The sequence below is a fragment of the Anoplopoma fimbria genome, chromosome 20, assembly GCF_027596085.1.
Source record: "Anoplopoma fimbria isolate UVic2021 breed Golden Eagle Sablefish chromosome 20, Afim_UVic_2022, whole genome shotgun sequence".
Classification (NCBI taxonomy): Eukaryota; Metazoa; Chordata; class Actinopteri; order Perciformes; family Anoplopomatidae; genus Anoplopoma; species Anoplopoma fimbria.
The window spans coordinates 12,852,063-12,878,586 of NC_072468.1; the positions used below are offsets into that span (position 1 = coordinate 12,852,063).

The 26,524-nt window shown below is 40.2% G+C and overlaps 1 protein-coding gene across 1 annotated transcript; it reads left to right on the forward strand.

Moving 5' to 3' along the window:
• Window positions 1-11,177: 11,177 nt before the first annotated feature.
• Window positions 11,178-26,524, forward strand: LOC129110073 (pituitary tumor-transforming gene 1 protein-interacting protein). Its single transcript, XM_054622222.1, has 7 exons — window positions 11,178-11,429; window positions 11,889-11,935; window positions 12,974-13,082; window positions 16,001-16,109; window positions 17,729-17,794; window positions 22,442-22,488; window positions 26,105-26,524. The coding sequence occupies exons 1-7, from the start codon at window positions 11,309-11,311 to the stop codon at window positions 26,152-26,154; spliced, it is 549 nt and encodes a 182-aa protein (XP_054478197.1). The 5' UTR covers window positions 11,178-11,308; the 3' UTR covers window positions 26,155-26,524.

The following is a 26,524-nucleotide window of genomic DNA, read 5'->3' on the forward strand; positions in this document are numbered from 1 at the left end:
GACAAAGCCTTTTTGCTATGTATTGTGTTGTGTTGTGTATACATTTCAGTAGTTTCTCTCAAATAAGGAATTCATTTTTAGAGAAACGTGTAACAACTGCGGTAGGACCTCCAGTATGCTTCAACACTTATTAAAGCTCTGGCGTTTCAAGACTCTGGAGCCGTTTGTGGCCCCCGGGGGTCTTGGGCAGTTGCACATTTTGCCACGATTGGCAATCGGGCCTTGAATATAAGATTGTAATCCTTTTCATTTCAAAATCATGTTTTCGTATTTAAAATGAAATCAAGGAAGGATGAGGATCATCCTGTAAAAGAAACATGCTGGACATGTTGAAAATAAATGAGGCTACCAGACTATATGGGCATTTTCCAAACACCTCCTCCAGTGTTGACAGTGAGGGTCGATGCCGCCCACTACAGGCAAACCAAGAATCAGACAGCTAACGGTAGCATGGACCAGCAGACCTCAGATCTGTCTGAGGAGACCAATGGCAGCGAAGCCTTCCCTTTGCTCCCCGCGGGACCTGAATGTCTGGACAGATGAGCGGAGCTCAGAGCGCCCGTCCTCCCGCCAAACTATCCTCTCAGAGCAGAGACAAAGGGGCTCCTCTGAGGACGGAGAGGACTCTTCATTAGCTTGTATCTGCATGGATAATTCTCTCTGTCTTTTTAGTTGTCCTCTCTCCGTCCCCGATGAGACTAGTTAACTGCGAGGTGAGTCATTTTTCACCATTATTCCGAAACACACAGGACCAAATGGAATGAAAAAAAGCAAGTGAGGAACATATTGTCGAAGGGCTTAATGTAAACAAATTACAGTACAGATATGTTGTTTATTCACTCAATGTGAATTGCTGTCTCCGGTCTTTACCTACAGAAAACTTTTACATACTGAAACAGAGCTGTGATTCAGTCGCAGATAACCTTAAATGGAGTCTCCCTTTTAAAAAAAAATAAACCCATGCTGATATGGACCCAACAGCCTTGAAAGGCCCCCAACAAAAAACAGAAATAAACAAAGAGAGAACTGATTCTGACACTTATTTCATAGTCACAACATTATTTCAATTCCTTCTGTGTCTCTCAGAGTACAAATCCAACAAATGGCTTCCACATTGTGCTTGTCCTTGCACTCACTATGTTATTTAATTTTTTATTTATTTTTATTCACTATGCTTGTTTTGTTCACATATTTATTTTGCCTTGTAGAGAATTGCTTCCATTGTTGTTCAAAAACGACATCATGCCCGCTGTCTGGTTTCAATATAGTAGATATAAAGAAAAAGCACATACACTTGCCCTTGGCTGCGGCTACTTCAATATAATTAATTTCTTATAGTGTGTACCAACAAAGAAAGTAGCTGTTTCAGAACAATAGCGTTACTGGAAAGCCATCTCAGAGAACCCAAGTATTAGACAGGATAAAACTTTGACCTGTTGATGGCGCTGGATGAAAAGTCAGAGGATCATCAAAGTATTACAGTTCACACTGAAGAGAGGCCGGAAGTTCTGCACTAATATATATATGAAATATGTATATGAAAATCAAAGTACCACTGCGCCTAAGTACAGCCTCACGGAGAAGCTTTGTTTTCCTATTTAAGTTGTAAGTTGTTGCATATTGTAATTATACTTTACTTGACTCAGTATGGGCAGGCCGTGATTTTGTAGTTGGCTTGGCCTAAAGATTTACACTACAAGTATTTTTATCAGATAACATTTTTATTTTTATTTATTTTTATTAAAGGTGTTATGCGTAAGATCTGGTAAAATGCTCCAAACAAATAATCAATTTCAGCCATCAGTAAAAAAACAACAAAAAAAAACTACTAACAGCAGGGCAAGAATATGCCAAATTTGACCAAACTGCTGAAACTCCGAGCGGTCACAATAACACTGCTATTTTATAATCTTGGGGGGACTGCCCCGACATCCCTTGCAGCCATTACACGTATAGACCAGGCGCTCTAACACCCCTGGCACTCCAGGAGCTGGGGTTGGTGCTGGTTGAATGCTAGTCGCTACAGCTAACTGCTAACTGAAGGTCAATTCCACCTGGAGCCGCCTCCCACTGTCCTCTATGTGGTGTCCTGGTGGCAGTGATGACAACGCTGAAATACAAGTTGTTTTATCATTTCTGCTGAATAAAATGGTGGTCTATGATTTGTTCTGGATTCATAAACTCACTGAAGGGAAAATAGAGAGTTTAACAGGAAATTAGTGACTTTCCCCCTCTGTCAGACCGCTCTGTAGGAGAGACGACTCCCCGCCTCAAAAACGCTGAAGTAAAGAAGCAGCAAGTGGAGAAAACTTGGAGTCGGAGTCTGCACTTGGACTCTTTTTCTCTAACCTTCAACGCATACATAAGCGTGCAAACTCATACGCGCACACACGCAGACACAAACACAGGTATATGCACACACACACACACACACACACAAACACAGGTACATGCACACACACACACACACACACACACACACACACACACACACACACACACACACACACACACACACACACACACAGCCTAACCCAACTCCACTCTGCTCATGTGTGAAATGAGCAAGGGTCTTATCTCTTGGAAACACACCACTGAGCCAGAGGAGAAGTAGAAAGAGGGAGACACACAGCGGGAGAGGAGGGAGGAGAGAAAAGGAGGAGGTGTTGGGGGGTGGGGTTGGGGGAGAGATTGAGAGAGAGAGGGAGGCATCACATGGTGTGCATGCTGATGACTGTGGACTCGGGAATCTGCTGCAGACTCTGGAGGTCTGAGGCTGAGCCATTATCAACCTTCTGCTCCTCTATTAGCCTGCACCTCTTTACTGACCTCAACAAGCATGGCAGACACACACACACACACACACACAAACTATCTTTCATAACTCCATGCTAGCTATCCTATCGTCTCTGTTGGGCGGAAACCTTCTATCTCCTTCTTCCGTCACTTTTATTACTTTTGTTTTTTCATAAATCAATGCTGTTGGTCAATCTTTACCTCTGGCTGAAGGTTTTGCAAATATTTAACCAATGAACAGTTTTAAAAAAGAGCTTTTGCTGAACCTTATAACTCCCAGCAGAGCTGAAGGTAAACAGTGACGAGGCAATTTTGTCTGACTTCATCTTAGGCAGTTTCCGCACAGTTTTTATAATGGACCAAAATATTTTGACACTTCTTCACAGCAGTCTGCCCGGAGACGTCTGCTCGATGTGGGAGAGCCTCTGGCCCTCGCCGAGCACATTTTCTATATAAGGAGCCACGACAGCCGGCTCCAGGTCGGCTTGGAGAGGCCCAGACCTCTGGGGTTAACATTGACATTATAGATGGACGTGTTGTGCTGAGGAGACTTGCATAGATAGCTAACAATGTAAACTCAGCATCTGAGCAGCCATTCTAATTGATGACAAACACATCTTGCCATTCAGCCTGAGAGCAGAAGCAGTGAAGGACTTAGAGTAACTTAGAGGTTTGTTCTCCAGGGCTCAGAAGTTCTACACTCATTCTGCTATCAGGCCCATAATTGCCAGTGAATTAAGGGAAGTGTTTATGGCCCAGTTATGCTGTGTGTGTTTGTGTATGCATGTTCGCAGTCCATTCATACTGTACGTGTGTGTCATTTTTAAATGACTGTTGCATTCTTCTTTTAAACTTGTTTTGATGACACACAAGTGAACTGCACTCGACGGGTTTTTGATTCTGAGGATTGTGGAGGATACATCAGTTATGTCCTCAAAAGGAGGTTAAAGAACACTCTTTTTTTGTGTTTGTTGGCCACATTTTTACAAACGTATGTACTGCCTTTGTCTTGTTCACTTGTTTCCATCCCTCATCCTGATATATTTAATCTTGAAATGCAAATTTCTGAATGAAGTGTTCCCATAATGATGCAGGATTCAGAGTATAAAACAGAGAGCCGTAAAAGTCAGACGGACAGCTTCATGCAGGTTCGGTGTGGGATGCTGATAATTTCCCGTCCTGGTAAACAAGATCTGTGAGACTCAAATCAGAAAACACTCTTAGGCCCTACTGTACAGCTGGTACTTTCCAAGGTATGGTGGAACAGATTACAGATTGGATCATAAACGTTCAGACTGTGAGCCAGCCACTTCTCCTCACATGCTACTGTTTCAGGTGTCAGATGTTTCCTGATTACCTCCATCCGAACGAGATCCAGAATAGTCCAGTTTTTCCTCCATCACACTTCTTTTTACCATACATACATACAATAAGTTTGTCTTGCACCTGGAGATGGTGTGAGTGTGCCACACGTTCCCTACCACTGCTGATCACGCCTGCTGTTCCTGGGCGCCACGGACTTTAACCGCATTCTGTTAACTTTATGTTGACTCAAAGAAAAATCCACAATTGAAATCGTTTAAACAGACTTTAAAAAGACAGTAGACCCCCCACTGTGAGACGTAATGAGGAGAATTAATTAAGGCGCGACATGGGAGTGAGGGAATAAGATGTCGCGCTGAAGAATCCGGAGGGTAACTGCTGAGTGAGCTCAGTATGACTTCAAGTTTAATCCACGAAATATAACCACTTTTAAATGACAGCTTAGTCGCAGAACTTCTTTGTATTATACCGTTGCTCTAGATTGTTAGATGGATAGTGAAGACATTTCACATGACATAGTATATGATGGAGAAGAAGTCCTTAAAGTGAGAAACAAGTTAGAGCGTCTTTAGCTTCTTTGCTGTGACATGTTTCACAGCGAAATTAAATATTTGAGTGATGTACAGTTAAAGAGGGATTTAAATTGAATCCTTCGTGTTTGATTGGGTCGATAAAAAGTGTCAGGTCGGAGCTTTGCATGAGACGGAGCTACAGAGGACTGTTGGCTCCTCACCCTCACCACCCTCACCTGTTGTAAGATCAGGAGGAGGACGAGATGAAAGGCAAACTTTGCAGATATTTTACCCGCCCTGTGTCACTGCAGCACAGGCAGAATTAATGCTTCCAGAGCTCCACGCTTATTCTACGGCCAGCAAAACTCCGCCAGTCGTTTTGCCATAGTTTTGTTTCATCCAGCAAAAGTTCATCTGCATGTAATCCTCATGCTGCAGTGACACAGAGCCGGTGAAAAATTGGCAAAGTCTCCCTTGAGTGAATTATACCTCTGCCACATTGTTTTGGAAAGGACAACAAAGTTTTCCCCTCTGATATCCAAAAACACATCTCTTCCTGTTTTACAGAAGAGAAACAGGGAGTTGATGTAGGAATACTAACTGAAGATAAATGAACAATCAAAACAGGGACACAGGGTTAAAACTGTGAAAATGTATTTTTCATTTCACTGTGTGTTCAACATATATGTCATGAAAAAAATTATCCATAGCTAGATCAATTTATCATGTTTAGAGGTATTCTCAAAGTGATTTGAGTACTTTCAACAAATGACATCTATTAAAGGTACTGAAGGCGGGCTTTGTTTCATGTGCTGTGTTAAACACCTGAGGCCTGAAAATTCACCTGCAGGTGGGATTTCTAAAGAAAGACAAGCTTCATTCTGATCCATGAACATCAGAGATTACAGTCAGGAGCATGTTAAGAGGAGAATGCACTCTGGTTTTCCAATAATAGTGGCTTCCATTGATCCCTGCTTTTTCCCTTCCTTCTCACTGGATCATTGTTTGACCCTGCATGACTGTTGCTGAAGAGTGGCTGCCTTCTGCAGGCCTCTTACTCCGCCTGGTGGTAAATTGGAAGAATTGTAGGCTCAACATGAGAGGAACTGTACCTCTGTGAAATACTGGCATGAATAGATGGGGGAAAGGGAAACCCAGAATACATTTAAGAAACATAGGGAAACCAGAGGCCTCCACACAGCTCCCAGAGGCTCACTGAATAGGTTATGCATCATGAGGACAAGCTTAACAACCTTTTATCAAAATAGTTACGGGGTTGTTTTAATAACTACAGCTTTTTGGAAAATCATTTCTAGAATTCAAGATTTTCTGATATTCATTTTTCTGAAAAAAATGGATGACTACTGTAACTCTGTGACACAAATATAATTCAGTAATTAACTGGGGCTATTTTACACTTTCTGTTTAATCTGTCAGGCATGCAGGGAAACACATCGTATATGAATTCAGCCAGTTGTATCATATTTACCCAAAGGTTTATAAATGTTAAGAAATGTCCAGCCCACCTTCCCAACTGTGCCTGTCCAGCCATGTGTTTGGACTAAAGTGCTAACATGAGGTCAGCCTACTGACACGACCATAGCAGCAAGTACTGAAAACGGTCTAAGGCCAAAGTTGGCACGGAATGTTTGGTCAAATTCTTATTGTCTTGATAAGATAGTTATTTAATTCATTTTGGACTGTATTTTATTAAAGTCATAGTTATATGTGATTCCCCTTCATGTTTAGAAATAGGAAATACTCATATTAATAAGGCATTGCTTTGTAATTGGTAACATAACTCTAATATCATAGTGTATCAGCCCTGGTACTGAAAAGGAATACACCAGTTTATATACTGTATGGATAATTATAGCCACATTGGGACTCATGGAGGAGAGTTGTGTTATTCTCACCCTAAACATTGCTCATACAAGTTTTCCAGTTCTGATTCTAACTAACCTTGTAACTGCACACACTGTATATCACACTGCTACTACAAGACTTCATTAGCAGCTTGGTGTTTCTGAGATTCATAAAGCAGATATCATGCCATTCACCATGACCATGCCAATTATATCCAAGGAAAAGGAGTAAAAGTCGTTGGCACATAAAATCAGCCAACATAATGCACATCACAGTGTGGTGAATCTGATATTAAAAGCAAGGTTGGTAATGTTTAGAAACTAGAAAGAGAATGCTAGATTTTAAGAATGATTCAATCTAAAAAAACTTTTTATACCGACTTGACTTTGGTGACATCACGTTACTTCCTGCAGAGCTCAAATCAACTTCATCCTGCTGTTGTACAAATTCACTCCACCATTTGCACATGTTATGCAATATATTGGATATTTCGGAACAATGAAGACAACGTCTATGGCATCTGCTCTACTGTCTGCTAACAATCCCACAATACAATGTGGTGCATTTTATAGATGTGAAAATTGCAGTCGTGGGACAGTAAGTGTCCAAAATCTCAATTTAGTTGAACGAGGGAGTGATTTCGGACACAGCTTAGAGGTCTAATTAGTGTTGCATGAGGCCATGGCATGGTTTACATACTGCAGTGTACAGCTAGAGACATCTGTCTTCAGACTTTCTAAGGGAGAGCAAACACAGCAAACTTTCTATTATAAATCATAATTCATATTTAATCTTGCCTGAAATGATAGTTTTCTAGATAATCTCTTTCCTAAATTACCGCCTCCTTTAAAATGACAGACATTTGTGCCTCTGTGGAAAGGTGATACAGACTGCTCTGTGTTGTGCGTTCTCACATCCGCTCCGTCATTCAGACCATCAGCCCTCATTATCTCCCAGCCATCAGCCTCTCAAATGAGCAGCAGAGAGAGAAAAAAGGGCCAGAGGGACGACAATATAGGGCAATTAGGCCATTAAAACATGACTCGGCTGTTGGAAAAGCTGTCACGTCAACTCTGCGGAAGTTGAACTTTTCTTACCCAATACAGCAGAGCTGACTGATGCTGCACATTGGAAAATCAAATAGAGGCCCGCGGTCAAGTGAGCAGCCTCAGTCAATGATCAAGATGGAGAGGTAGCGATTAGAGGACGCAGTGGAAATTCACAGATATTGCTTTTTACGAGGCAGATGTCGTATCGGATGCTTTCAAAAGCTGTGACCAAAGATGTGTGGCTTCACGACGGAGCCAGAACCGAGGCAGTAGGTGACACAATTCTTTCTATCAGCCAACTTTTAAAAACATATGGTTGGGCTGTAACACAAAAGATTCTCATTATGATGAAGATGTCAAGATGAAAGAAACTTGACACACTTCATCATGTAAAATTATCCTTTCATTTTATCAACCAGTAGGGAAGGACTCAAAGGCTGTCAAATTATATTCTGTTACATGTGCAGGGGCGTAAATTGAGTTATTGCAGACAGTCTGGTTGTAGTGGGGCCCATAGGGGTGGAGGGGCCCTTAGAGAGAACAGAGCCCGTCATAAAGAAGTGCTGCTGGAATGAGTCCTAAACCCAAGTCTGGTATTCCGGGAGACCGGGACTCCGGTTCTTTCATTTTGAAGTCAATAGGTTTTTCAACGGGTTTCTGGTTAGATGGCGTTTTGTTCTACGACCGAACACTAGTCCGCCTTTAGCTTCCAGGTGGTGACTCGAAGTCATGTGACCTGGGTGTAGTTTATTTATAAGCTAACATTAGCTTTATGCTTCTGCTTATTGCATTCACGTGTAAAACATCGTAAGAGAGGTGTTCATTTGTGACGATGAGCTTGCTTAACAAAACTTAGAATTATCGTAAACATTTTGTTGCCACAGAGTTTAGTTTGTGCAATAATCCAAAATACAACAGAAAAATCTCATTGGCTTTTTGGTTAGAGAATCATCTCTGCAGCTCTCTAATGTGCACTCGGACCCATTGTAACTGCCAGATGTAGCATGATTCTTAATGTTTTGGTGACCCTGTGACCTTTCATGTAGTGCCACCAAAGAGCCTCGATTTTGACTTATACACATGAATCATGAATAACAGAATAAACGGATCGCAGTTTTCATTGCAAAGTCATGCTAACTAGAAAATAATATTTCTACCATTTGGACCCACCATGAGCTAGTGCCACCTACATGTTAATGTTTGCCTTTCTCTGTTTGAAGTGAAAATATATCAAGGTTGTGTCAATTGCATATGAAGCTTCATTCTAATTATCTTCAGCTAGCTGACCGGTGAAAGTGAACAGTACACTCGTGAACACTTTTGTGCATAAAGTGTTAAGGAATTAAAAAATTACTTTTAAGAGACAAAGACAAATTAGAGAACCTATGTTAAAGTACCCTTTACTCATAGTCTTGCTAACGGAGCTATTCCGTCACTCATGCCACCCTGCTATGTAGCTATCCTCAGGGAGGAGGGCAAACAGTCTGTGCTGGTGGGGGGGGGCGGTTGTCCCTAATGATGCTGCGTTCCCTGTCCAGACATCGCTTGTGCTCGACTGCCTCAGTGTCGGATAAAACAGAACTGTTGATATGTTGGGCAGTTGTCACCACCCTCTGCAGTGGTTTCTGGTCCGGGAACAAGGCAAACCAGACTAGGATGCAGTTGCAGAGGATGCTCTCGAGGGTGCAGCAGTAGAAGTTAGAGGGGACAGATGGACTTTCTTCAGTCTCCTGGGGAAGAAGGCTGGGCCTTCTTGATCAGGGTTAAAGTGTTGAGGGTCCAAGAGAGGTCCTTTGATATGTGGACTGTCTGTGTGGAATGACTTTGGACTGATGGGAATGTCATTATTATTATTACCATTATTACTTTTCAGTGGATTTTATTTTACATCTTATATAATGCGTTCTATTTCATCCTATTTCTTATTTTTATGTTATTTCATTTAGTGTGATTACTTTTCTATCAAATAAAGTTTTATGATAATGATCATTGTAATAATGTTTATAATTGAATATTTATTATTTATTATTTGATCCTTTTATGAATATAAATGAAAATGCTTTTTTCCTCGGCTGTTTGTGGGAATTCAGATAACAGCTGTCACATAACTCACATAAAACAAACAAACAAGTCAACCAGGTGATGATGAGGATGATATTTCAGTCTGGACCAAAGTGGGAGACTAAATGAAGCTAAACAAATCTACTTGCCTCCTCACTTTTCAGTCAAATTGATTCTGTAAACACTGTTTGGGCCTGGGGTTTTGGAGCTAGAGGTGTGATAGGTGTTTTGGGGAGTCTAATTGGAAGTGAGCCATTTACAAATGAGCCTAAATCTATGACGAGTACTAAATCTATGACGAGGGCAATTTACAGCCTCAAAGTACCAATAAAATCCAACACTAAAACTGTCTGGCTAAGGCAATTGCCTGTTTGTTGACTTTTTTATAAAACCACTGAGATTTCCACAGTTGCTATTGGCATGCCAGTTTATGTTAACTGGACAATGTTAGGACATTTAATTTCCTTTAAGCACTCTATTTCCCTAACTTCTGTCTCTCAGAACAATTTAAAACTCTATCATTTGAATGTGGTCCACGCTGAAAGACAAATGAGATACAAATGGGTTTGTTGCATTATAGTTGTCGGAATCAAATATTGAACTGAATTTGGATGCCTGGACGCATACTATTATGTTGATATATAAACAAGCAACTGTCTCACTTCTGTCTCCTCTCCTTTAATGTCTTCCCTCCCTCTCTGTTTGCCCTCCACATCACAATATTTTTTAGAGGCAAGTGGTAATGATGATGGATGACGAAGACAAAGAGAACACGCCCTATGTTATAGCGTGTTAACTCTCAGACACCCAGGGGTTTTCAATCAGGTTCATATTTCACCAACACCAGCGCATGAAATGTGTGACTGCACACAATGTACAGTTAAATAATTTACATTAACTGGAAGAGAACACAGGATCTGTCAAACAGCCAGTCTTCAGAGAGTGGAAAGTCAGAGCTTATGTGACATTACACTGCCACCTACTGATCACATGAGGTGCCTAAAGCTTTGAATTTTAGTCTGCATTAAAGTCCCATGGAGAGATTTCCATATTACGCCATAGCAGATAAAAAGTGGTAACCACTGACAACAACTCCTTGTTCTATAGACAGCCTGTGGCAGGGAAACAGACCAGACTCACGCTCAGAAACATTCACATTTATTTTTCTCTCAAGCACAGTGTCCTCTCTGATGGACCACAAGGTTCAAAACCACCTTCATTTTACATACAAGAAAGGCATCATCATGACAATGTCAAATTCATCATAAACCCGCCATGACAAAGTTATTATTATCTAAAACCGTGTGATAAAACTGTGACTGTCTAAATACCCAACTAAATACAATGCATTCATTTATAGCCTATAAAAAAAAAACATTTACATATACATTTTCAGCTGCGTTTTAATCATGGCCTGTAATACCAATGAAACAATGATAATAATAATAATAATAATAATAATAATAATAATAATAATAATAATAATAAAAAATAAAAAAATAAAAAAAAAACAACTCCTCCGCCCGGGCTGTCAAGACTCGCAAACGCACCAACCCTTGACAACCAGGAAGTGACAGCAGCAGTAGTAGACTCCAGGCGAAACAGAAACGTTGTCAGAGGCAAGCGTCTAATCTAGACGGGCTGAAATTCAGTATTTTTAGACGCATTTTAAGCCTTCTAAGCTCTTCTTTTGTTTTAACAATGTCTCCTTTTAAAAAAGAGAGTTTGAGAACCTTGACCACTTCGGTGTTTTTCGGTGCCGTCGTGCTGTGCGTTAGCTTTGTTAGCCAGGGGGAATGCCAAACAACTCCACCGCCAGCACGTAAGTTGAAGTGTTGTTTTCATTTTCATAGTTGGCAGGTGACATTCCGCCTTATAACCCCATTTTACAAGTAGGTTACTACGTGCGATTAAACGATAACTGGTTAAGTATTGCTTATTTATTGAATACGTCACTGTTAAATGTGGACCTGCTGGCACTGTTATCGTAGCTTCTCTATATTTACCATTACCTTCGAATAAGCTAGTTGTGTTTCTGTTTACCTCTCTGTTTGAGAAGTAGGACTGTCATTTTCATAGTTGCCAGGTGACATTCCGCCTTATAACCCCATTTTATAAGTAGGTTACTACGTGCGATTAAACGATAACTGGTTAAGTATTGCTTATTTATTGAATACGTCACTGTTAAATGTGGACCTGCTGGCACTGTTATCGTAGCTTCTCTATATTTACCATTACCTTCGAATAAGCTAGTTGTGTTTCTGTTTACCTCTCTTTTCAGCCTGCTCTACCTTCAAAAGCTGTGACTCTTGTGTTCCAAATGCAAAGGTAAGGTTGCCAAGAGTAGTTTGGAAGCAGGTTTTGAAAGAAGAGACAAGACCAGACTTTGCCCGAGCATATCAAACTGCTGTCATAAATAATACTTTAATGGTCCATTGTTTGTCTGCACATGAAGCGGCCTACTTCACCTCACCCTGTTATCAGCAGGGCTTCATATTCAGTAAAGCAGTAACTGAATAAAGGGAGCACTTAATTACTTCAACAAAAGGTCAAACTTTAGTACTGGTTTAAGTACAACCACCAAATCCTCCATCATTATGCACCAGAGCGACCTATCAAATATGTGTGATACTGCTTATTTAAATTGTTATGCATTTAGTTCACCATATATTCCAGTGATAAATTCGCCAAACTTTCTATGGACACCTTGTAAATGTGAATGAACTTTGTTGAGGACATAGTCTTCACTCAAAAAGCCTGTTGAACTTGCAGTGAACACTCAATAAGGTTTTTGATTTGAATAGGGCTGCGACTAAAGCTTATTTTCATTATGGACCCATCTTCTGATAATACTCTTGATTCATAATTTGGTAAAAATGCCTGTCAAAATGTCCTGAAGCCCAAGTTGCAATCTTCAAATTGCTTGTTTTATCCAACCAATCATCCAAAATTTCCACTTTACTATCAAGTTGTACAAAGCACCAGCGAAGCATAAACGAGAAGTTAGAACCAGGGCATGTTGGGCGTATTCATTTAATAACTTAGTCACTGTTGATTGATTAAAAGATAAGATAAGATAATCCTTTATTGGTCCCGCAGCGGGGAAATTTGCAGGATTACAGCAGCAGAGAGGATGGTGCAAACAAGAGACGTAAAAAAAAATAAAAAGTATTGTAAGTAAAAAAAGTTAAAAACTCCACAATAACTAAAATATTATATATACATACGGAATAATTGTTGTATTGCACAGTGGATTGCAAAATCAACCAATCATTGCAGCTCTAGGTTTGTATATCAAATGGACTATTTTAGATATTAATAGAAGCAGATTCAGAGGGTTGATCTTTATTTTGTTTTTCTCCACAGTGTCTGTGGTGCATCACCACCAACAACTGCACAAAATACCCAGTGAGCTGGCTGCTGCCTCCGCCCTCATTGTGCCAGCTGTCCCAGGCTCGTTGGGGAGTGTGTTGGTGTGAGTAGTTCAGTCTTATTGAAATGTGGAAGGTGGTCACTACGTCTGCTCTTCTCTTTCATATGTCAATTTACAATTAAATTAAATTCAGTTTATTTTGTATAGCCCAGAATCACAAATTACAAATTTGCCTCAGAGGGCTTTACAATCTGTACACATGCGACATCCTCTGTCCCGGGACCCTCACATCGGCACAGGAAAAACTCCCCTAAAAAACCCCTTTAACAGGGAGAAAAAAGGAAGAAACCTATGGGAGAACGACAGAGGAGGGATCCTTCTCCCAGGATGGACAGAATGCAATAGATGTCATGTGTACAGAATGAACAGCATAACAGAGATACAACACATTCAATGTATATGACATAAATGATTCATATAATAAGACTACTTATAATAACAGCAGCAATTATTATAGTAGAATTATAATTATAAAATAGGGATAGTAATGTGATTTAATAATAATAATCGAAGTAGCAGTGGGTGTCAGTCGGCTCACAGCAGGAGGCACGACTATTAAGGGAAGCATATATAAGGTAAATAAAATTGGTCCAAGAACAGACCCCTGTGGAACTCCGTGACTAACCCTGGTTTTCATCGAGCTTTCATTGTTTACATATACAAACTGAGATCGGTCTGATAAATACGACTTAAACCAGCTAAGTGCGGTTCCTTTAATGCCTATTAGATGCTCCAATCTCTGTAATAGGATTTGATGATCAATGGTATCAAATGCAGCACTAAGGTCTAGCAATACAAGTACAGAGACAAGTCCTTTGTCTGAAGCTATTAGAAGGTCATTGGTAATTTTCACCAGTGCCGTCTCTGTGCTATGATTCACTCTAAATCCTGACTGAAAATCCTCAAATAAACTATTGTTATGCATAAAGTCACACAGGTGCGATACATTATCTGCGATACATTATCCCACTGGTGTCGTAAAGAGCCGTTTGTCGTTGAAACGTAGACATCACACAGGCTTCATTGGATTACAGTGGAAAAGGAAACTGTGAGTCAAGTGGTAACTTGTTTCAGTTATCATGGTTTTAACTCTCAGGGAAATATAGACAGTGCGTGTTTCGGTATCAAAACTATATAATATATACAGCAATAAGAAAGGTGTCCATAGAAACATAAACAATGCAACTAAAAAGAAAAGTAACTGATGTCACATGCCGGTGTACAGATAGGTGTCCCAAAATGATCTAGCTCTGTGAAACACTGGTTAAACAGCTGCAGGATGATTCTCTTAGACAAACACTGGAGTGTTTTTAGCCAAGGGGAACAATTTGCAAAGCTGTAACTGGGTGTGTTTGAGGGGTCAGCCAAAGCTTCATGTTGACCACAGGGGAGGTTGCAGAACGAGATATTACATATTACATTCATGCAGGACTCTGTGGTTGATTTAGAGCTCTGTAGGAGTGAACCATTGCTTTGCTGATCTCAAGAAAACATCCTCAGCAGATGCAGAAGTAGAAACAAAAAGATCAGTGTTGGGCCGGGAGTTCCCCTCATATCTGAGCAGCCAGCGAAATGAGGAAACTATCCAGTTTCATTGTTGATGCAAATTATTCATTTTTTTATGAGAATAATAAAGAGAGCTCAAACATGTGTTAGACATTTTACCAAAGGCTCAGAGCTCAGTTGATTCACATAGATAAATACAGATACAGAGTGGCCCTACTCAAGCAGTAAAATAACGAACCAGATGATTTGCACATGTATGTAGATATAATAGGCATGACAGAATTGGCAATAATGAGACATAATGGTCGTATGGGCATTTGAAAATGTGCACTAAATGTTCATTTTAAATACCATGGTCTATGTGAATGGTTTGCTCCAATTAGCAAAGTAGCTTTTGTAATAAGGTACATTTTTACTTGCACCAAGGCTCGTCAGTGATCTAATGATGGGACCAGACTAACAATTATACTCACCACTACAAAACTCATGCTGCAGAAAGAGCAAAAGCCTGGAGCCTCCAGTGTTGAGTAGCTAAATTAGATGACCTGTGTACTGTTTTTAAAACGTGCTTCCTGTAAAACTGAAGTGAAGTACCAGTCCAGCTGTGAAGACATCATATACTAGTCTAGTTGAGTTGTTAATCTCACTGTAGTTGGGTGAAGAGCTGTGGCCGTATCTGAAAACAGTTTAAAGTTGTCCGAATAATTCAAATGAGTAATAACTTGTAATTATGCTCTGGGGTAAAATGCATATCCCAATAGGCATTCATGTATCTCTCATGTTGCTTTAAAAAAATAATATAATACTTCAACAGGAGTGGATAGCAGACTATAAGAATGTGCTCTAAGCTTCTAGAGAGTTGAAGAAAAGTCAGTAAGGCCACAGTGGGAGACCTAATCACACAAACCCACTAGCTTCTGTGCTTGTTCACTATACAGGAGAACCTGGAATGTTCATGTTAGAATGGGGCCAGAAACCAGCTTTAACGTTTTAAAACCTGTACAAAATGTTCAGCTTTCCGTTGCAAAGTCGACCCACAGTGCCTTAAAGAATCGGGGAGCTGCATTCATCGTCTCACTGCTGCTGGTTCAGGTGTTTTACATTACATTTACATTACATTACATTACAGTCATTTAGCAGAAGTGGCACGATGATGTTTTCACTTTTATACGTCACCAACCATAACTGATATACAGTTGTGCTGCTGCTGCAGGGTTCATGGGCCTCGGTTATGTTTTCACTGGAAATGCAAGTGGAGCGTTTAGTTTCATCATCACTATGTAGTGACTTGTAGTGTTGCCTAGACGTCAGCAGGTGGCACCACTGCCTCACAGGTGGAGTTTATATTGTTGTTTGAAGGAAAGAGGGACTCAGAGTTTCAGGTTTAATTAATAATAAATCTCATTCTTTTAAATAATCTGAATATTAATGTTGTGTCTTTTTGTGTGATTCAGTGAACTTTGAAGGCCTGATCATTGCCATGGCCGTCCTGGGTGGAGTCATCCTAATCAGCATTATTGTCTGCTGCTGCTGCTGCTGTTGCTGCAAGAAACGTAGCTCAAGGTAAAGTGAAATCACCAGTCAGTGGCATTTTAATTTGGCAAACTAGCTGAATAACAAACTCATACAACATTAGATTTGATGCATGTCAAGTATGAAGTATATGCATATTTGTTTTGTACATGTAAACTGAGGGTCTGCCTTGTAACTCGGTTTGGGCTGGACGATACTACATTGATATCAGAATATAGACCCTAAGAAGAGTAGAGAGGAGTTTTGTTGTTGGACATAATTAAGTCCATCTAAATCTCAATATATTTTCTGCACTATTTAGTTTTACATGTTTTCTTTGAGAATTTTCCAGCAGTAAGGTAAAAGTCATTTCAGAATCTGGCTCAGAAGTAATAATGCTGTCCAGTGCACAGGGTTCGTACGGTCAACTTTTGTCCGATTTGTTGCTGCATTAAAAAGGTTAATTGTTGAATTGTAACTCCTGTTCATTTTTAAGATTGTATTAACGAGTTGCTATGGTTTTATTTATTATTTTAACAATAAATAAAAATTCACTGAATTTTTATCTATGTATATTATTGGTTACATTTAGTTTACCAAAGTTAGGAAAGCAATGTTAATGTCAAGCATGATGCTTCCTTACACATAAAATAATAATCCCAGTCAGTTCCACACAGTGAGGCATACACATTATTAATAAACACTGGTATCAGATATCGGTATCAGTTTGGTAGATATGCAAAACTCAGATTTCAGGACTGAAAAAAAGCAGATTTGTGCATCCCATTTCTTTTTATGTCTTATTCTTAATGGGTTGTCTCATACAAAAGGAGCACTACACACATAGCCTCGTCTGTGCAGTCTTGATTTGGGTGTCTACAGTGGTCTTTTACATTTAAAGGTTTTTTAACCATCTTTCAGTCATCTTTCATCAAATATAACATCATTTCACAACAATCAAAAAAATGTGGCTCAAGTGAAAGCAGGTCTTAATTGCTCTGTGGCCAACAAATGTGCAGTGCAGTGAACCTCCCATGAATCTGGGCTACATTCACTCTACTCTGTTGCTCTTGTAGCCTCTTAATTTTAGCTTCCTTGACAAGACTACTGCGTGTGTGTGTGAACGTACGTGTATGTGTGTGTCTGTGTTGCTGAAGTGAAATGAAACTGTCATGTCAGTCAATCAGTTGCAGGCTGGCCCGTCACATGCTGACAGTCCTGTGGGTGTAAGAGCCTCGTTCACGTCTATCATCTGACAGAGGCAAAGCCCTGAAACACACACACACACACACACACACACACACACACACACCAAGCATCCGTTTAAATTGACCCTGTAGTTACATTTCCGAGAGGCAATTTAGTTTTCTCACCTCCTGATTGCTCAGCTCCCGTTAAATGAGGTAATTCCATTATCAAAGGTGACACACGTTTATTCGTATACATCATAAATTTCCTCTTTGCCTCTCTTCTCGAGCTGCAGACAAAAGCATGATTCAAATATAAACCACGCTCCCGACAATTTGAAGCACTGCAACCTTTATGTTGTTGAGCTTTGTGGAAAGAATCTGCCTCAAGCAAATGTACAGTCTAAAATGTATGTAATTTGTGTTTTTGTTGTTCTCTGGTTCTGTAATTCTGAAACTCTGTTCATGTGTCTTTGTCTTAAGGCCTGACAGAGATGAGGAGAGATATGCCAGGAAGAGAGATGAGATCAAACAGCGAGCTGAAGAACGGTAAGAACTTCACTCCAGGCTTAAGTGAAAACCAGTAGAAGCTGTCAGTGTCACTGTCAATTCCAACCGTTTTGATTTAGACATCAGCTGCCCTCGGCAGTGTGACTCTCTGCATTCAATAATTCTTCAAGTTAAACCGATGTTGCTTGAAGGAGAGGTCTTTATGTTTTCTTTTGTCATGACAATGCTATGTCGCACTCTAATATCTATTTTATATTTCTGTCAAAACATTGTTTTGCCAAATGGATTTTATATAGATTATATAATATTACATCACAAAACATATCAGTCACAAAAAACAAACAACTAGATTTTTTTCCATAACTGCAATATGTTAATGTTGTAGGGCTTTTAGAAATATTATTACAATATTAGAAGAACTTTATTCTAATATCTTTATGAATATTTTACAAATAATACGAATAATAGCAAAATCACATATGAAAAAATACCACTTTTATGAATTGCATTAGACAAAATACCTATAAAAAATAACTCACAGAGTTAGTTCAGAATGATGTTTTTAACTTTGACAACAGAGATGTGGGGAACCATACCGTGATGGCTGTAAACTTCATCACAATAAGCAGTTTCCACTGTCACCTGAACTATACAGGGGATAAATTGTCCAAAATATCAAGTGAGACCATTTCATGGCTACCTAAATGTACATTGTGTCCGTAGCACCATCTTGAATAATGAAAAATCTTTGTAGACAAAAATGGGAGTGGCTTAAATGATAGATATTTGCTGAGCCAAAAAAATCCAAATAAAACAAACCTGGATTCTCACAGTTCAGATTCATGAGTAAAAGCATAGCCTTTTTTTTTTTTGGACTTTGTTTATACCAAACAACTTATTGATTATTGAGAAAATATATGATAATTATGTATTGTGTGGAGCTGAAATAGTCTCTATTTTTGGGTTTGCCTCTCGGTATCCCAGCAGGACCTGCATGGGATTTCCTGCAACCGCACAGTTCATAGTCCCCAACAAAAGGGCCCGTTGTGTGTTTGGGATACAAGCAACTTGTGTGTGTGTGTGTGTGTGTGTGTGTGTGTGTGTGTGTGTGTGTGTGTGTGTGTGTGTGTGTGTGTGTGTGTGTGTGTGTGTGTGTGTGTGTGTGTGTGTGTGTGTGTGTGTGTGTGTGGCCCCGACGAGTTCATGTCCCAGAGGAGGCGCTCGGCATTCCTCCGCTCGCATCCCAAAACCCCAATCAGCTGAGCAGCTGCCGTTTGGTAATGTGGTCATAAATAGAGCAGGCTACATCCTGTGGAGCTCCATCCACTGTCAAAGAACCAGTGTGTTGGACTGTGAACACAGCAGCCAGAAGCCGTCCTCTTCCTGCAGCCCCATAAATGTTTCAGCCTCATCTTCCTATTTAGTATCTGTGCTCCCAGTGCATTCATCCTCTGACAACAACCAGCGATGTGTTGGTGAGAGGGGCAGTCGTGCAGAAGGAGAGTCAGTAACTGCGGTTCCTCATCTTCACTTGCAGAGCTGAGAACATCCCCGGTTCTCAGAGTGTGTGTTTGTGTGTTTGTGTTGTGTGTGTGTGTGTGTGTGTGTGTTTGATAGAGAGAGATCTAGTGGGTTGAATTGTCCGACTTCTCTGAGCCCTTCTTCTCTCACGTGCCACAGACTCTACTGGGTTTCCTGCAGTGAGCTTGATCAAATCTCCCAAGTCAGAGTTAGTGCAGTGACCTACATAGACTCAGTGAACGGGACATTCTGAAGAGAGCGGTCCCATCACAGGAAGGACTAGTGTCTCCAGAAGCTGCTGCCTTGCCTACAGAGAGCCAGCTCACAGCACTAAATCCTCATCCTCAGATATCTGAGCCCAGGGGTGGGAGAATCCTAAATAACTGCTCCTATGAGGGATTTGCCCTTCAGATATATGAATGCCAAGTGATACTGCTCTTTAAGCAGACATTGCCATAAAAAACACAGAATTAGATATTTTTATTTGGTATTTTTTCTAAATGCTTGCTCTTGTCAAGGAAGCAAATCATTTTGAATGCGTATTAACACCACTAAAACTCCCAAATAATAAATCATTTTCATTAGTGGCTCTTTGACCTTTCTGTAACTGGTATTATGCTTCTCTAGGCTGCTCTCAAGCAAACGCACATACAGTGGTGTCAGTTCCCTTATGTGTTTCTTTTGCACTTGTACTGGTGTCTGGACTAGGAGGCAGTGTTACATTTAGTAACACAATGTAAAGAAAATGTAGAAGGAATCAGGAAACAGAAATCAGTTTAGACCCTGTGACAGAGGAAACAAACCACTATAGCCGTGGAAAACGTGAACTGTGAACAACTCAAATTTGACTAAAATGTCAGCTAGAACCTTTTGATTCCAGGGTGACAACTCGTTGAATGCAGCCATATACGCAGAGGGAGTGTGAACACGCCAGTCAATCAGTTGCATCAAAGCCGGCAGCAGGGTGGGTAGTGGGGGGGGGGATGGCAGGCGGAGCTCAGCCATCCGGATTGCTCATAGATAAACTACCTGGCAATAAAACACTGAGTGATTTACTCCATCTCTTTGTGCAGAGATGAAGTGAAGCGACGCCTCTGGAGGTCTTGAGTAACAAAACCTCCTCCCAGGCTTTTGTTACTCCTCAGGAGGCTGAGTTCAGGGCTGACAGCAGGCCGGTTGCTCTGTTTGTGTTTGGCTGGCAGCTGAATATAGAGTCCAAGTCTGCAACAAGTGAAAAAATGACTCAACAGCACACAGCAAGCCAGAGTTTAAATGCCATTCTCCATAAGATAAAGCACTTAAATATTGGAAGTTTCTTTTTTTTTTGCATTATTCATCCTCCATATTGTGTAGAGCTGGGTGACAGAGTATATCAATATGATAATGATAGCGTAATATGAGACAATATATCATGGAATAAATGTTGTCTCTCCCCTTTAACTGATGCAGTACGTGAGAAAATAGTCCCACGGTTGTTCTTACTCAGTAAAATCAACTATTTATATTTATGTTTAATTGTCATAACAACAGTTCTTATGATAATTTCTCTACATTTGCTTCTGTATATTTTGAAAGCAAAAGCAGTTATATCCTAAATATAATCACTTCCATTGATATCCCGCCTCTTAAAATGGATAAAAAGTCCAATCTGGTGGTTCTGGAAGCAGTGTTGTAGTGGCAACATAGCAAAAGGGAAATCTTGTTGCAGACAGCAGTTTGTGTGACAGGTTATTAAAATCCTCATTCTATCCTCCAATCACAGCTCCCCTTCCTGTGCCACTGCAATCTCACATTTAATTTCCTCAGGTTTCATTAAAGTGATCTCCAGTTAGCTATGACAGAGACCAAACCAGAGTTGTGTGATCTGGTGACGGTGGTCGCTCGTTTAACGCTCCTGTTAGCTGTAAAGGTCTGCTCTCTCTGGCCTGTGTCTGAAGACATCAGTAAAAGGTGTTCCCTGACGTCCCCCTTTGAATGTGGTCAGGATGGGCTGATATGGTGAACTTGTGCAGAGGTTGGTCTGAATAAATAATCTACATAACAAACACAGTGTTCCCTCCACACACCTTGGAGTTTGCATGGGGGCTTTCACACCCAGTTCAGACAGATCTGTGTGTTTGCCTGTTTGGTCTGGTTCATTTAGGTTAGAGTTAAAGCTGATATTCCAACTGGAAGGTCTCCACCTCCAGGCAGACTCTGATGTGGTTGGTGGTGTGAAAGGAGAGCAGACCAGCCACCAAATGTAGTGGTAGTCACTACAGAATGTGACTTAAGCGTTCATTTGAATCTGAAGTTATTGTCATTTAATGTGATGTAGGATATATTTATGAAGGATAATTTGGTCACCACCATGACATGTGTGCTCATCAGTAAATGCACTTATCTTCCCTGATACATGCTGAAGACATAATGCGTCTGTGGCCAGAGGCATTATGTCTTCAGGTTGTCATTCTCCTGAACGGGATATCTTAAATTCGGCACAAATGTCCACCTGGACTTAAGGTTGAACTGGTCACAGTGAACTCATGCCTGTCCATTTCTTGTAATATCTTAAGAACACCTTGAGCAAATGTTTTCAAATGTGGCACTAACTTGACCTGGTTTCAAGGATGAACTGATTATAATTTGATTGTCAAAAGGTCAAGTCACTTTGACCTCAAGCCCATCCCACTCTCATGAACGCATTGAGCTGTTTTCTTCAAGTCTGGCCCAAAACTGGACTGGACTCAAAGATGAACTGATTAGAATTTGGCGGTCGAAGGTCACTGTGACCTCACAAATCACATTTTGGGCCAAAACTCAAGGATTCATATGCTAATTATGACAATTTCACACAAAGATAGAATAAAATGACGACGTGATGACATTTTAGATGGACTTTGATGTAAACTGCCAAGTGACATGTTTGCGGAGGCATGAACCAGCTAGGCAGGTCCATTTTTTTTTTTTTTTATGTTTTGTGCTGATGATGTTTGAGGGACACCAAATTGTCCATATGACTCTATGTTCACACCTTGATTCATTCGAATAAAGTCAGTGTGAACACAACACGGAGCGGAACTAAAACACAACCATTAAACATTGTTTTCCTTGGGCCTGACTAAATGAATCAACCTACAGGTGTGAAAATGAAATATTATCTGACCTTCTTTTGTTTCTGTACAGGAACGTGGAGAGAAAGGCAAGGCACGATCAGATCCGCAAGAAGTATGGTATGTATGGATCCTGGTCTACATTGTGCCACCTTTTGTCTCTATTCAACCTCTCTAATGATAGTTTGACACACTCCGTAGCCATACTCTCCCTGTGTGAACCTGCCTTTCTGTTCCATTAACGTCTGCTTTGACTCGGATGCATGTTGAATGGCTTTCAGATTTTACAAGACATTGTCGTTGACTTTCATTTCCATACTCTGTGCCAGCAATGCATTATTCAGCAGTATGTGCCCTCTGTCCTCTAGCAAGGCGATTCAAGTCACCTATAGGTGACCAACTCCTGTCTGCTTAAATCAGTGTCAGCATAGTCCATCCTGCAGAGGGTCAGATGTAAGTCTTATCAGGACTGAGAGCAGGATGTTACAGGGTCACTGAAGCAAAAGACAAATGTGATCTATGAAGAAACTCCTGGTATCACAGCCTGTATCATACAATAGAGCTGAGTCATTAATCAAACTTTAACTGTTCATTTCAAAAAGCTTGAAGGTTCTATTTCAATGCTGCGTCCCTCCAGTAACCACGGTTTGATGATATGAGAATAGAAGGATCGGCCGACCCTACCAGCATCCCTCATCCTACGTCCTGTTGCTTTTTTTTATACATCGTCCGTCTGATTTTGTTATATAACTTCTGTTTTTGGGTGTGATAACTTTTTTAGCATTGCCAGCTTTATCATCAATTTATTTTCCCAAAACGTTATGAAGTTTCAATTATTTTTCAGATGAGAAAGCATCCAATAACATTCTTTATATGTGGTCAGTTTATCCACATGTATTTGGAAATGTATGGCGATGCTTTTGGAGCTGTGAGGAGCTGCTGTCTGTGTGACAGCGGCCGCTCAGCGAACAGAAAGCACTTCAGCAGTGTTAGTTTACATTACTCTCACTGCCACTGACACAGGTCTACCCTGCATATTTAAGAGCTTATTAACATTAGCTGTTAGCTGTTAGCAGCTGATTGCAGCAGTGGTCCAGTCCGAAGCTAACCGCTCAAATTCAAGGAGGTCCCATTGAGTGACATTATGATGCGTTCCAACTCTTTTCAGTTAAAATTAGTATTGGCCAATGGTAAATTATAACGTTATTATGTGATCAAATGTACTTGAATAAATCCAGTTGCTTAAAGGAGAAGTTTTCACAACGACATAAATATTGCTCTAAGCGACTTAGAATACAATATTAAGATTTTTTTTGTCAATAAACATACAATATTTTATTTTATAATAATTAGAATTTGTGAGTTTCAATGCAAATTACTACTATAGATGATGAAAACAAAATAAAAGGGAATAGTTGATGGTAATATGTATTTGAGTTATTTTGCTATAGGCCTATTAAAAATGGACTGAAGTGAGATGAACCCAGTGAAAACTTTATTTTATTAGATAAAACAGACATTAAATAACGGTGACTTTGAGGGGAGGGTATTCATTTTTCTTTTGTATGTTAATAAATGATGATTGATTTAGCTTATTATTAATAGGCCTACAGCTTCCATTGCAGACCAGTAAGTTTGGCTGTCAGGAAAGTAAAACGGCTTTGATAAGAAAGGAATCATTAATTTTCTGCTTATGATGTGGGAGAAGTTTCAGTGTGTGTGTGAGGAGGAATTACTTCCTTTTGATTGACTTCTAATGCTGTGTGTGTATGTGTGTATGTGTGTGTGTGTGTGTGTGTGTGTGTGTGTGTGTGTGTGTGTGTGTGTGTGTGTGTGTGTGTGTGTGTGTGTGTGTGTGTGTGTGTGTGTGTCCCCTGGCAGCATTGTTGCAGTGAGATGTCAAGGGATGTGGTTTAGTGAATGGACAACATGACAGAGTGATGGATGGTGGTCTGTTGCTCAGGCCTCTTGCTGTCATTAGTTCACCTCCACAGGGATTATAGCCCGCTCTCCTTTCATACTAACAGTGGTAACAGTGTAGAGAACACAGTCCAGGGAGCTGTGTCACATCCTCTGTGAGACTCAAACTTACATGTTTCCTTATAAGCGACGCCTCTCAGTCGAGGATGAGGATCGCTGAAGGCGGTCCACTCCTTCCTTGAGGGGGGCGGCAGGAGGCTCTTTAGCAAAATGAGAACGAGTTTCAGTGGAAGTGATCCCAGCTAAAGAATATCAGTCCTGTCATCTCACTCTCGGGAAGAAAGAAAGTGTGTATTTCACAACATGTTAAACTATTTCTAACTCTTCATGGGACAGCCAGCCACAGGAAACTAACATCTCATACGTTTGCTTCCAATGTGCATCTAATGACCAATGCTGTAGTTTAAACATCCTGGACTGTAAAAACACAAATAATACAAGCCACCACAGCTCAACTGTGTCATTCACTTTTCAGTGAAGCAAACAAAGAAGTATGCACTTATGTTTCAGTATAAGAGGGACATTATTAATAAAACATATTTACACTGTGTCATCACTTTCCATTTCATTTTATTCTACACCAGAGGATGTTTGGTAAAAAAAAAGATAAAACATCAGTTGAAATATTCTTCCTCTTTTTGTGGTGATCATAGGAGTATTCAGTTCACAACCTATGTCATCTCTTCTATAACATAGAAGATGTTAAGTGGAACCTGGTACTGTTCAGCCTGTGTAAGCAGCTGTGTGATGAAGGTCCTCACAATTAATACAATATTAATCGCGATCACATTTTTTTTATTTGTCTTCCAACTATTAAATGAACACAATCGACGGTGATATTAATGGTAAAAATTAAAAAAAACTGCTGCATATCAAATCAAGCGCCTCCTAACAAACAGCCAGCCACTAGGGGGCGATCCAGATGTTTGGCTGCACTTTTAAGGAGCAGCAGAGTGGAAGAGTGATATATTGTATGTCTGTTAGAGAGCAGACAGGCGAGACAAAAACGTCTGAAGCAGAACCTTGTTTTAAATCTTATTCTGATGCAAAGATGTGTGAATTGGCCAGATGATTTACAATGTGACAGTGGAAGCAGTGTGATCTCCATATTGATCAAAGTAATTATCGTTATCATCTTGGCCATAATGGTTCAGCCCTGGTACGATGCGTTCTGAAGGAGCTTCATCAAGTCTTAGAAGATGTGGTGAGGGTAAACAGTCATTCACATTAATGGAAAGGATGCATTAAACACGAGGTGTGGCACTTGAAAGAAGTGCTCGAAGTTCAAGTTGCATTATGGGATATAGTCTTTAAGTAGCTTAATTTAAATAAAAGTCAAGAAACCATGATCCCTGCTGCTTCTATTTAGAGTTTTGTGTAGTTTTTTTTTTTGCTTTAGTTGTGTTTTAAATCTGGCTTACGGCCCCTTAATGTGTTTGAGGTGCATGGAAACTTTAAAGCATGTTTCATCTTTGGGGATTGTGAAAAGTCATTTTGGGAAAGACGAACCAGATGGAGGAAAAGATTGGTTTTAAATTCAACCCTTTCAGCCATGCACTGAACATCTGATTTTTATCAATATAAAAACATAACTTAACTTAATGAAATCTGTGTCTTTGGACCGATGTGGTCTACCACTGAGATCCCACGACCTCAGAGATCCACAGAGGAAGTAGAACATGTAAGCAGAGGAACGTCAGCATCATGTCCCCTGATCCAGAGTGAACCTGTGTGTTTTCTCCCCTCTCCTCTGCAGGTCTGATGAGTGACTCGGACCACCCGTACAGCAAGTTTGAGAACGAGTAGAGCAGCTGCACTGGACCGGCTCCATCCGCAGCATGTGGAGCTGGACTTTGGTTTTAGCTTGAGTGACGCACATTTCTCACATACTCTGAGACCAACTCTGCTGAGGGCCCTCTACACAGAGAGCCACCTCAGGCACAAATCACCATCTTACTCTTTTCAAACAATAACAAACCTGATAGAAGTGTTGATTCTAGCTCAGGATGCAACGACATATTTTCTCTTCTGAAATTTACTCATGAGTTTTCTCTTTTTTTTTAAACATTGTAGTTTAATATCAGTCTTTGCACTTTGTATATACAGTATTGATTAATGAAATACGAATAATGATTGTACTGCAGATTTGATCTGACACAATAAAGTCCTTCTCTTT